The sequence below is a fragment of the Mixophyes fleayi genome, chromosome 10 (assembly GCF_038048845.1).
Source record: "Mixophyes fleayi isolate aMixFle1 chromosome 10, aMixFle1.hap1, whole genome shotgun sequence".
Classification (NCBI taxonomy): Eukaryota; Metazoa; Chordata; class Amphibia; order Anura; family Limnodynastidae; genus Mixophyes; species Mixophyes fleayi.
In genome coordinates, this window is record NC_134411.1 from 94,606,440 (window position 1) to 94,619,465 (window position 13,026).

A 13,026-nucleotide genomic window follows, 5' to 3' on the forward strand; every position below is an offset into this window, starting at 1 on the left:
AAGGAAGGTTTAACTGAACGTTGTAAACTGACCACCAACAGATCTACACCCATCCACATGTGGACATATTTGGTGGTAAGGAGAGACAACCAGAACCCAATATATCAGGGTGAGGTTAGCTTCTGATTAATACACTCTATGTGGAGTAAGCATTTATAATCTGATGGTTTAGAAGTGTACTGCATGTGAGGAGTCCCTCCAGGACTCTGCACCACCTAGGCCCCTGTACCATCGTGGCCCCATCTAGGCCGCTCTACATCATGGCCTAAGTATCTCACAGACCTCTGCACTATGCCTATTGTTCCCACTTTCTCCTATTGCCTCTAACCCCCCACACCTCCCCTTACTTTACAATGTAAGCTCTCACGGGCAGTGTCCTCTACCCTGTGTCTCATGTCTGTACCCCGTCTCATGTCTCCCCACTCCGTCCTCCTCTCTTGTCCTGTACATGCTATGTGATTTGTTCTGTTAATTGCATCCATTATTCTGTACCCATTGTTCTTATCTGTAAGTACTTATGTAATTTTGTTGTATGTTCTAACCCCCTATGTACGGCGTGGCAGAAACCTTGTGGCACCTCATAAATAAAAGAGAATAAGAATAATAGTTTGCCAATATTGGTCCCAAGAAAGTGGAACCTCAATCCATGGGATAAGAGAAAATGTTTAATTTTATAAAGCTGTTTTGAAGTGTTAAAGGAAATTGAATTTGTCAGACATTAAATGGTTTCCATGCTATATAAAACAAATCTCTAATATTAAATCACTGATATCAGGTAGAAGTTGTACAGGATTTAATTAATTCTTTAATGTAATGAGTTTGTATCCCTGCAGTGAAGATGCATCGTGGTTTTAGCAGTAGACAAGCGAATAAGGTGTAAATTCCCTCTTTTTTATTATGTATTTTCATTTAAATTTACCCCTGCCTTGTTATTTCTCTACACATGAATCAATGTTACATTCACCATTATATTCTGATGTAATAAAATACTGAAGATATGAACTATATTTACTGTCTCGATTATATATCTAATCTTCTAAAAGAAAAAAGAAAAACACTGACTTTAGTAACTTGTATTCTGCTGACATTTCAATAACATTAACTGTCCTGTTTTATGGAGTTTGGATAATTAACGTCGGACACTTATTGGAAGCACTCTCTGGGAATAAAGCCAGGAATCACACAATACAAACAACTTCTGATGCTAGTAAAACAACATTTCAGTTTACCATTCAACAGATGCTGAAAATAATGGATGGCGGCAGTGTCCCAGTTCTTTGTTGATCTAAAAAACAAATACAACCATAATGTAATTAAAAAGTGACCGGTCTGTCTTTTTTTTCTTATGTGATCTTTTCAATTTTTCCTTTATAATCTGTGTCCATCTCCCTAATTTGCTGGGTGCCTTTCTTGCAGTCTACAGCATCACATGCTAATTAGAGGGAGGGGCATAGATTCCACAAATATTCAGAAGAGGACTCTGGCTGCAGTGGTGATGGGGAGAGGACAGTTCCTGATTGTATCAGTGATTTTGAAAGGAACTATATGTGGATCTCTAGCAGTTCAGAAACAAGTGAAGGCACACCCTTCCGTGCATCCTAGGACTACAAGGCACGATGGGCCACTGGTAATCCCCCTCTAGGACAGAAATGGATGGATGTTAACCTTGCAACCAGGGCTGGACATTTGTTACATAACAGCAATAAAGCTGGAATCACAAGAGCTTACACTCACTGCTGCTATACTAGGATAATTCCACCAACATGTGAAGTAATCCCTGGCTTCTCATCAGGCTGTTGGCACTACTATCCTAGCACATAATGGCTTCTGTCACCTTGTATGCCAGCAGCACGGATTGCCATGCTATAGAGGTTCACTGCTTTGTGTTCAGCGATTCATTCACAGATAGACCCTAACTGTCACTTAAGTCATTTTTGCAAATTGATGATTGATCAAAGATGGAAGAAGCAGTGCTCAGGAGGACACCTTATCAGTTTGAAAAAGTGACAATGAGTAGATTTAAACTTTTTAGGCAGAGGGTTCAAGGATTCATATGATTACCACAATTCAAGTGTTGTTCACTGAACCATGTGCACCTGCTAAGGGTTAGAGCAGTGGTTCCCAAACTTTTGCAGTTCGCGGCACCCTTAGGGTCTCCATAATTTTTTCAAGGCACCCCTCCAAAATAATTACCGAGCAGTCCTGTTTTATAAGTAGTCAAAAAGACGTAATAAGTATTTAGGTCAGAACAGAAATACTTATTTAGTTGTATACAAAAATAATACACATAAATCCAAGGGAAAATAATTTATTTATGTATATTTTTTTCAATTATATTTCTGTCAAAGAATAATTTACAGCTAACACACTCTGTGCCCCCTGCATCCACACTCTCTGTGCCCCCTGCATCCACACACACTCTGTGCCCCCTGCATCCACACACTCAGTGCCCCCTGCATCCACACACTCAGTGCCCCCTGCATCCACACTCACTGTGCCCCCTGCATCCACACTCACTGTGCCCCCTGCATCCACACACACTCTGTGCCCCCTGCATCCACACACACTCTGTGCCCCCTGCATCCACACTCACTGTGCCCCCTGCATCCACACGCTCTGTGCCCCCTACATCCACACGCTCTGTGCCCCCTACATCCACACGCTCTGTGCCCCCTACATCCACACGCTCTGTGCCCCCTACATCCACACACACACTGTGCCCCCTGCATCCACACGCTCTGTGCCCCCTGTATTCACACACACACTGTGCCCCCTGCATTCACACACACACTGTGCCCCCTGCATCCACACACACTGTGCCCTCATGCTCTGCCCCCTCAGCATCCGCCCGCTCTACCCCCTCAGCCTCTGCCCGATCTGCCCCATCAGCCTCTGCCGGCTCTGCCCAATCAGCCTTTGCCCCCTCAGCCTCTGCCCCTCGCCGTGAACAGGAAGAAGAAAAAAACCCCCAAAAAACTACTTACCAATCCGGCGGCGCCCGGGACCCGGCACCCTCCTCCTTCCTCGCTTCTCACCCAAATTCAGTGTGAAGCGAGGAAGGAGGAGGATGCAGGGTCCCGGGTGCCGCCGGATTGGTAAGTAGTTTTTTTACTTTTTTTTTCTTTTTCCTTCCTGTCCATGGCACCCCTATGACAGCACCGCGGCGCACAATTTGGGAACCTAGGGGTTAGAGTATGAGCTCTATTAACACACAGACCTTCACTCACCGGAAGTCTGCTTTGTCTTCGCGCACGCTGAAGTGCAGCGATATCGGCTGAACCTGGTGTAACTTAAACTTCCTCGCTCGGAATGGAATCCTTTGACACTCCTCGACAGGAAACCGTATGCTACAATCAGAGTACAAACATCAGAATGGTAGAGAGCTGTATCATTAAAAATTATGACATTTAGCGCAGTCTACAAAGACTTTGAGGGCCACTAGCTGGCATATAATGTGAGGTATGAGAAATCCGAACAGATCCGGGATCCCAAGTGCCCAGCGTATTATAAGCTAGTTTAAAAAACATCTAGATGATTGCGTAGTAAATTAAAGCACAAACATAAATCATAAATACAGAATTTTAAGAAACACTGTTCAGCCAAACAAAGTGTGTACCTGAAGCTACTTTGTGGGCTCACAGGTATACTGATAAGCTGAACTCTCAAGTCTATAAATCTACTGCGCATGGGTGACTATTACACTTCAACGGTTTATAGGCCAATCTATGCGGTGTGGACAGCGACAACCCAAATACAGCAGGTAAAACATATGCTTATAAGATATTTAGCACCCACAACAAATCAGTGTACAGTGATTTATTGCTAAATGATCTGATGCAGGTACATGAATCCTCTCCACCGCAAGTTCCAGGTCTACCAAATATTTTATCCGTTTCCTTGTTAACACAAATTCACATTTATGTCAATTATACAGAAAAATTGCATCTATGACATGCTAAGCATATTCCAGAAATTATAATGGAAGAATTTTGCACACCTAAATTTCCTTTTTTGCAATTATATCAACCGTATATACCCATGGCAGGCTTTTGGTTTAGAGCTTGCAAAAGAAAGACGTCAACTGACGTTATCGATTTGGTTGAAAAGTAGGTTTTATTTAAAAAACAAAACAAAAACATAATACAAAGACGACCAATCAAAATGCGTGCTCAAGGTTTTGCAAACATGTGGGATTTTATATAGGGAAGGTGAATCAGTTTCAAAGTAAAACATGAGGGTAAGGAAAGCTTCTTACTTGCTCTTCTTAATGGGACTATACAGAGCGTGATCCAGCAGGAAACACTCGACCAGCTCGTCCTGTGCGCTACAAGTGTTGGATTCCAGAGTCGCTCGGCACCAGCTCTTCAGTTCTTCACAGAACACTACACAGAACTAGAGGTAAATAATACACATTTGTGTCATTCTATTGCTCTCAGATGTCACATTCCAGCATTTACAAAATTGTGCTGTTTGTCGCCACCTTGTCCTGCGCCTTAACAACGGTTCTTATAGTAATGGTATCCACCACCAATTGTATGTCGCATTGAATTTGTGCATGGTCACATCTGGTAATCTACAAATGGAGATGTAAAAACTGAACTCCGTGCCCATAATAAAACTATCATGGTTTCTTTTATTTTTCTCACGGTACAATGTGAATAAGGCTACCAGTGGCTAGATTAATCCACCTACTCACATGAATGCACACTGCATCCAGAGAGTTATTCTGCCCCCCCCCCCCCCATTCCATCTGTGTGACTCCATCTATCTGCAAAGGTTTAAAAATTTAAAGACCAAGAAGGAGGGTTATAATAGGAGTGGAAAATTTCACTGTGATTCACAGATTATGCAGAGTTAAACAACAGAAGGCAGATCTGTGTCCAATGTGCCATTCCCCCGTTAGACACAAGCATACAATCATTTAGACTGGCATATTAAGGATAACATAATATACATATAAGGTAGCAAAGCCCCTTTTTTAGAGAACGTCATAGCAGACTGTGTGTGTCTGGATTGCGGGAAACGTGTGTGTGTGTCTCTGTCTGTCTGTCTCCGGATTGTGGGAAACAAATGCCACCTTTTTCTGCAAGGCATATTGCACCAACATAAAAGCTTCCCTGCCATCACTGATGGCTAGTACTCCTGTATTCCAAGTTTATATTCAAAGCCAAGTAAATTATTAATTATATAATTTGCTGGTATTGTGTGGTCTCAATCTTTTGCATAGCTTTTACTGAGTGCAGTGGGATATTTGTTCTTCTTCATTTATTCTACACAAGTCTGAAAAAAAAAAAGAGAAAGTGAATTACCGTCCCAATAGGCAACGAGGCCGGCTTCAGCTCCTCTACATCTCTGTACATTTTGCCATACAGCAAATTCAGCTCCTGGAACAGCTGGTCATATTCCTTACTGTCATTTACCTTCAGGATCTCACAAAAAAAGCAACTCGGGTCTGTCACCTAAGTAGAAAGCCCATCGTTACATACTAAACACAAACTGCACTCTACATTGTATCCGAGCATCGTGGAAGTAAGATATATATATATATATATATATATATATATATATATATATATATATATATATAGCAGAAACAAGCTGGTATGGGCCAGTTTTACAGCCCTACAATTTACAAATGTTTCAAGTTTATAAGCCATTAAAGACGACCTGTCCCATCTATTTCAGAAAACTGTCGTGTATCATGTATTGTATAATAATACAATTTATAAATATTTAGATTGTTTTTTATACAATTGTTCTTGGCACTATACATGCAAAGTATCTGATTATGGGTCACAGCACCTTCATGCCGTGCACCAGAGATCAGCTTGTTATCTTCTGTTTAAGGAGACATTTTAGAAGTTGTTTGGCAAAGTAACTAGTTTACCATTTGCATAATGTGGCCACTTAGGGGTCACAGTTGTGTAGGGGTTTATGGGTAACTTTTTCTACCTGAACCAAGTAAGCGATATGGTTTACATTCACAAATGATTTTCTTATGTCAATATGTTTAAATGAACAGTTACAGTGCAAAAAAACAGGCAATATATATTGAGAGAATAGAATTCTTACCTGAAGCACTGATAACTCATACATTATTGTGCCAAAATAACAGATAATGCAGATGTAGATATTCTGTTGGTTATTCTGTAAGAAACCAGAAAAACAATCTAGGCCGGCGATTAATTACAGACAGACCAAGGAGGTCAGTGACAATTCTACACCTCCACCACTGCCTCTACAAATCAGGCTCTGAAATCCCCAAACTTTGAACGTTAAAAAGTTGGGGGAATCCAGGGTGGGATCCATTAGGAACTTTTAAACAGAACGGACATATTTTAAATTTCAAACACAAAGAGCCCTGTGACTGGATCACTATTAAATAACTTTTGGTAAAAATGTATTTAAACGAAATAGCGCAGGGCGCATATTTATATAACTGCATAGGCACTTATTTCTATTTATTGTAAGATAGGAAGTCGTTATCTCTGAGACCAAGATAGAAAAGTTGGTCTTTCCTGTTTTCACCTTACTAAAGGATATGCCTTATTTCTGATGTATATATCTGATACAATAGCCCTTTGTGGATGGAGGTCTTGTGTGTATTGGGATGTATTTAGAATGGAAGTGTCATTGTTTAGGATTTGTAAAGTTGCTTGTGGAAACCTGCAATTAGGACATGTGCAAGGAAGTCTGATAGCAGAAAGTGCTAACGAAGTTTTGTGATGAAGTGTCATGCCTGCCCTGGCCAAAGACCTCATCAGGGGGTCGTTACTGTGGCCTTTGGCAGAGTGAATTTCATAGATAACTGTAAATTTTGTTAGCCTTGAAATGCATGTAAATTTCGGTTTCAATAGAGTATATCCTGTTTCTAAAAATAGACTATTTCTGAACTGTATAAAAGAGGTGCTCTGTGAGCATATAGTGTTCTTCTGAATTGTCATCTGACCTGATCATACTGGGACCTTCCACCAGTGTGTGTGAGCAAAAAAACATCTTGCTTTAAAGACCTGCATGGAATCATCTTCAATATTGCTGTTTTCCTGTGATCTACAGATTAGACCCTAAAATCTAATCCGTTCTCCGGCTGTCTCTGCGGTTTGGACCCAAGCTATTCCAGTGCCAACGCTCTGCGCTACCCAGCAGCCCTGGTTAGTGTGATAGGCCAGTGATAGTCCATCCACAGCAACCCGGATCCATAGTAAGAGGTCCGGAGTTACCAGCCAGGTACACCAGCAAGGAGACCTGCTAGCAGCGTCAGTGGCCCAGAAGGAACGTGGTTCTGAGTGCCATAAAAGGAGCTCAGTGCTGGCAGCAGGCCCCTCCCACTGCGGCAGGAGGGGCGTATTCGAAATAACTAAAGGGAACGGTGGCAAAGTAAGCCCAGCCGGTTCCCAGCAATAACAGACAGGGTGGCATAGGCGGTCCATCCTGTCACAAGCCCTTCCTCATGTTTATCATCATTTATTTATATATCGCCATCAATTCCGCAGCGCTGTCCAGAGAAAATGTGTCATTAACATCAACCAATACCCCATTGGAGCTTACAGTCTAAATTCCCAAACACACTCACAGATTAGTGGTAATTTTGTCAGAAGCAAATTAACCTACCAGTAAGTTTTTGGAGTGTGGGAGGAAACTGGAGCATCTGGATTAAACCCACGGAAACAAAGGGAGAACATACAAATTACATGCAGATTAAGCGCAGTGCACAGATATGTGTAAACTCCTTGACCATCATATCTTTTTAAACATAAATCACTTTGGCAGGCTATGAGAAAAAACCTGGAGATTGTCATTTTCTTTAGTTTGTTTCTTCTGGCTTCCATTAATGATTAATAATTGAGCACAGTTTTTATCGTCATCTAACTACCATGGCAACCACAGTCACATTGCACAAGATGTACTGAACAGAAATGCATTGATATACTCTTATGAGCTCTGTCTGCACTATAAAAAGTCCCCCTCCTTGTCTCCCTCCTGCCTGCACATGAAAAGTTGAGTATGTGTGTGTTACTGGCTGCCATACTTGTCTGCCACCCAGAGAAGTTTTTTATAGGAGACAATGATTTGTAGGATAGCTAAGGAGAATGCATGTCTAAAAGGCACTTAACCTGTTAATCAAAGAAAAAAACAAACGTGGGACGGCTAATTCAGGTTACCAATGTCAAAACATGGATTGAAGGGAAACATTTGAACTTCTAACATTCTGTTCATTATCCTATTTGATTATTCCATTAACAAAGAGACCGCAGTTTAACATATAGGAGCAGCAGAAAACAATACCATCAGGATTAATCCCTTCATGCATTGGCTGTAATTCCTGATGACATATAAAAACAGCCGCCACTGGTCCAAAAGAAAGAACTTGTGCAGAACTAGGGTGCTGTGCATAGTAAAACCCAAATAAGGCCACTCATGCAAAACATTAAGAATCTAATAGCAACTGTTGAAAATAGCTGATACTTATTAATGTCTAGGTGACTTTTCAAAACCTCCCGATGAAATACCAAAAAAAAAAAAGAAAAAAAAAGCCTGATTCACGCTAGAACAATGGCAATGACAGATATCCTAAGTTTGCAACCACACTATTCTTCTTCTTGGTTGTATATACATCACCATCAGCCACGCAGCAGGGTTTGATTGACACCAATTCCAGTGTTATTAAACATAGTGGTTCCTATAACCAACTCAAAAATCTTCAAAGGTTCATATATCTAAGATGTCAATTGAAAGCTCTTGCATCCTGGAAACAAATCTAAGTATCACAATGTTAGACCTATTTTTAAGTTCTCCCAGCAAAACCAATATAGTAAAATAATTAGGAAAAAATGTTCTACTCTTTAAAGGTGCAACTTCCCTCTAGTCATAAAAATATTAAAAAAAAAAAAAACAAACCCTTCTGAAAATTGATATGTATAAATGCAAATGTATTGTAGAATTCCATAAACAGATACAGCTTTTTTGCACCATAAACACACAAAAAAAAGACAAAATATTAAGGAAATTGAAAAATTAAGAAAAAGAGCTGACACTTACAGGACTGAATTGTAATTGTCAATTTAGTGAAGAATCAAACATTTCAATTCTATCTTTTTGAAGAGATACAGAGGTTAGTGCAAATGAGGATTAAATCTATGAAAACCATACCCACAATCTGTTCCCCTGTACCGCTCAGGTGCTGATTAAGTGATTTTTGCAGCAGGTGCTAAATGAAAATTAGGCTGCATGACAGAAACTCATAGTAATGTGAAAATAGCACCAGATATTTAAGTGCTGTGTAAAATGAAATAAAGGAAGACGTGCAAGCACCTATGGAGCTCAGTGATAACACGAAAGGATCATGTATTTAAAATAGACCAGGCTGATGTGAATTATCTCAGCTATATATATATATAGTAAAATATATAACATATCAAAACACAAAGGGGGCGCTTCCATAGTGTATTATCAGATGTAAAAAATGTATTCACAAAACGTAAAATCATGCACGTACCAGAACAACAAGAATTCACAGCATATCAGGTTACAATTCTGCGCCCCCCTCCTGATGAAGTTACCTACGACGAAACATGCAGAGGCTTGATTACAAGTGGGAGAGCTGCTATATTCTGGACGGGATGTTTTAGAAGGAAGAGTAAGCTGAATTGTAACCTGATGTGCTGTGAATACTACTTGTTCTGGTACGTGCATGATTTTACATTCTATGAATAAATCTTTTACACCTGATAAAACACAATGGAAGCGCCCCCTTTGTGTTTGATATTTTGCCCTGTGGAGATCAGGTCCTGAAAGGGGAAGACGCGCAGATTACGATCTACTGGTGCATTTTAAAGGTGTGGACAAACAGGAGCACCTTGGATTTCCATTTACTCTATAGACATTTGTCTTGCTTGGACATTTTTGTGGTAGTGTGCACTGTCTATCATCATTAGCAATTTAGGAAAATATATAAATGAATAGCTACACAATAAAGCTATAAAATTATATATATATATATATATATATATATATATATATACACACACACACACAAATATACATAAAAACATAAATGTGTCTGAATGTGTTCTACTGTCTACAACATCCCTATCCCTTACTCAGAATACTAAGATAAAGAAGTGATGCATAGTGAGATCATGCCATGATGTCATAATGCTAACTAATGATAGGGACACTCAGCACATACACAAGCTCACTACAGAGAGAGAGAGCTGAGATGTTGAGGAGACTCACTGCAGAAAGAGGCCTTGGAGACTCACAAAAGCGATGGGGGCCTGTGTGGTAAGATCGAGACTCACCTTAGAGAGACCTGGGGGGGGGTCAACCTGGTAGACTTCCTGCAGAGAGAGACATTAGTGGGGTAAGCTTAGGACTCACTAGAGACCTGGGTGGGGTAGCTTTGGAGACTTACTACACTAAGAAAAAGAGCTGACACTTACAGGACTGAATTGTAATTGTCAATTTAGTGAAGAAAAATCAAACATTTCAATTCTATCTTTTTGAAGAGATACAGAGGTTAGTGCAAATGAGGATTAAATGTATGAAAACCATACCCACAATCTGTTCCCCTGTACCTCTCAGGTGCTGATTAAGTGATTTTGGCAGCAGGTGCTAAATGAAAATTAGGCAGCATGACAGAATCTCATAGTAATGTTAAAATAGCACCAAATATTTAAATGCTGTGTAAATGAAACAAAGGAAGACGTGCAAGCACCTATGGAGCTCAGTGATAACACGAAACGATCATGTATTTAAAATAGACCAGGCTGATGTGAAATATCAGTTTAAAAAGGTGGGGGGAAGCAGGCATGTCAAATTTATATATACACACACATACACATATATATATATATATATATATATAGTAAAATATATATCATATCAAAACACAAAGGGGGCGCTTCCATAGTGTATTATCAGATGTAAAAAATGTATTCATAAAACGTAAAATCATGCACGTACCAGAACAAAAAGAATTCACAGAATATCAGGTTACAATTCAGCGCCCCTTCCTGATGAAGTCACCTGCGACGAAACATGTAGAGGCTTGACTACAAGTGGGAGAGCTGCTATATTCTGGACGGGATGTTTTAGAAGGAAGAGTAAGCTGAATTGTAACCGAATATGCTGTGAATACTACGTGTTCTGGTACGTGCATGATTTTACGTTTTATGAATAAATCTTTTACACCTGATAATACACAATGGAAGCGCCCCCTTTGTGTTTGATATTTTGCCCTGTGGAGATCAGGTCCTGAAAGGGGAAGACGCGCAGATTACGTTCTACTGGTGCATTTTGAAGGTGCGGACAAAAAGGAGCATATTGGATTTCCATTTACTTTATAGACATTTGTCTTGATTGGAAAGTTTTGTGGTACTCATTATTAGCAATTTAGGAAAATATATAAATGAATAGCTACACAATAAAGCTATAAATTATATATATATATATATATATATATATATATATACAGAAAGAGGGAGAGACCTGCGTGACTCAGTGCAGAGAGAGAGAGAGAGAGAGAGAGAGAAGAGAGAGACCTGCGGGACTCAACTCAGTGCAGAGAGAGAGAGAGAAGAGAGAGGAGCTGCGGGACTCAGTTCAGAGAGAGAGAGAGAGAGAGAGAGAAGAGAGAGGAGCTGCGGGACTCAGTTCAGAGAGAGAGAGAGAGAGAGAGAGAAGAGAGAGGAGCTGCGGGACTCAGTTCAGAGAGAGAGAGAGAGAAGAGAGAGGAGCTGAAGAACCCAGTTCAGAGAGAGAGAGAGAAGAGAGAGGAGCTGCGGGACTCAGTGCAGAGAGAGAGAGAGAGAGAGAGAGAAGAGAGAGGAGCTGCGGGACTCAGTTCAGAGAGAGAGAGAGAAGAGAGAGGAGCTGCGGGACTCAGTTCAGAGAGAGAGAGAGAAGAGAGAGGAGCTGCGGGGACTCAGTTCAGAGAGAGAGAGAGAAGAGAGAGGAGCTGCGGGGACTCAGTTCAGAGAGAGAGAGAGAAGAGAGAGGAGCTGCGGGACTCAGTTCAGAGAGAGAGAGAGAAGAGAGAGGAGCTGCGGGACTCAGTTCAGAGAGAGAGAGAGAAGAGAGAGGAGCTGCGGGACTCAGTTCAGAGAGAGAGAGAGAAGAGAGAGGAGCTGCGGGACTCAGTTCAGAGAGAGAGAGAGAAGAGAGAGGAGCTGCGGGACTCAGTTCAGAGAGAGAGAGAGAAGAGAGAGGAGCTGCGGGACTCAGTTCAGAGAGAGAGAGAGAGAAGAGAGAGGAGCTGCGGGACTCAGTTCAGAGAGAGAGAGAGAGAAGAGAGAGGAGCTGCGGGACTCAGTTCAGAGAGAGAGAGAGAGAAGAGAGAGGAGCTGCGGGGACTCAGTTCAGAGAGAGAGAGAGAGAAGAGAGAGGAGCTGCGGGACTCAGTTCAGAGAGAGAGAGAGAGAAGAGAGAGGAGCTGCGGGACTCAGTTCAGAGAGAGAGAGAGAGAAGAGAGAGGAGCTGCGGGACTCAGTTCAGAGAGAGAGAGAGAGAAGAGAGAGGAGCTGCGGGACTCAGTTCAGAGAGAGAGAGAGAGAAGAGAGAGGAGCTGCGGGACTCAGTTCAGAGAGAGAGAGAGAGAAGAGAGAGGAGCTGCGGGACTCAGTTCAGAGAGAGAGAGAGAGAGAAGAGAGAGGAGCTGCGGGACTCAGTTCAGAGAGAGAGAGAGAGAGAAGAGAGAGGAGCTGCGGGACTCAGTTCAGAGAGAGAGACGAGAGAGAAGAGAGAGGAGCTGCGGGACTCAGTTCAGAGAGAGAGAGAGAGAGAAGAGAGAGGAGCTGCGGGACTCAGTTCAGAGAGAGAGAGAGAGAAGAGAGAGGAGCTGCGGGACTCAGTTCAGAGAGAGAGAGAGAGAAGAGAGAGGAGCTGCGGGACTCAGTTCAGAGAGAGAGAGAGAGAAGAGAGAGGAGCTGCGGGACTCAGTTCAGAGAGAGAGAGAGAGAAGAGAGAGGAGCTGCGGGACTCAGTTCAGAGAGAGAGAGAGAGAAGAGAGAGGAGCTGCGGGACTCA

The 13,026-nt window shown here is 41.7% G+C and overlaps 1 protein-coding gene across 3 annotated transcripts in view; it reads right to left on the reverse strand.

Annotated features, from left to right (window-relative positions):
• TDRD12 (tudor domain containing 12) overlaps positions 1-13,026 on the reverse strand; it is a 135,427-nt gene that overhangs the window by 78,684 nt on the left and 43,717 nt on the right. For 2 of the 3 annotated variants that reach the window (XM_075189192.1, XM_075189190.1), the window contains exons 2-7: positions 7,612-7,648; positions 6,073-6,147; positions 5,310-5,459; positions 4,256-4,392; positions 3,228-3,347; positions 1,230-1,285 (exon numbers count right to left, since the gene is read on the reverse strand). In XM_075189192.1, coding sequence (XP_075045293.1) covers positions 1,230-1,285; positions 3,228-3,347; positions 4,256-4,392; positions 5,310-5,459; positions 6,073-6,096 — 487 coding nt within the window. In that variant the 5' untranslated portion in view covers positions 6,097-6,147; positions 7,612-7,648. The remainder of the gene's footprint in view (positions 1-1,229; positions 1,286-3,227; positions 3,348-4,255; positions 4,393-5,309; positions 5,460-6,072; positions 6,148-7,611; positions 7,649-13,026) is intronic. The other variant, XM_075189191.1, reaches the window with a different exon arrangement.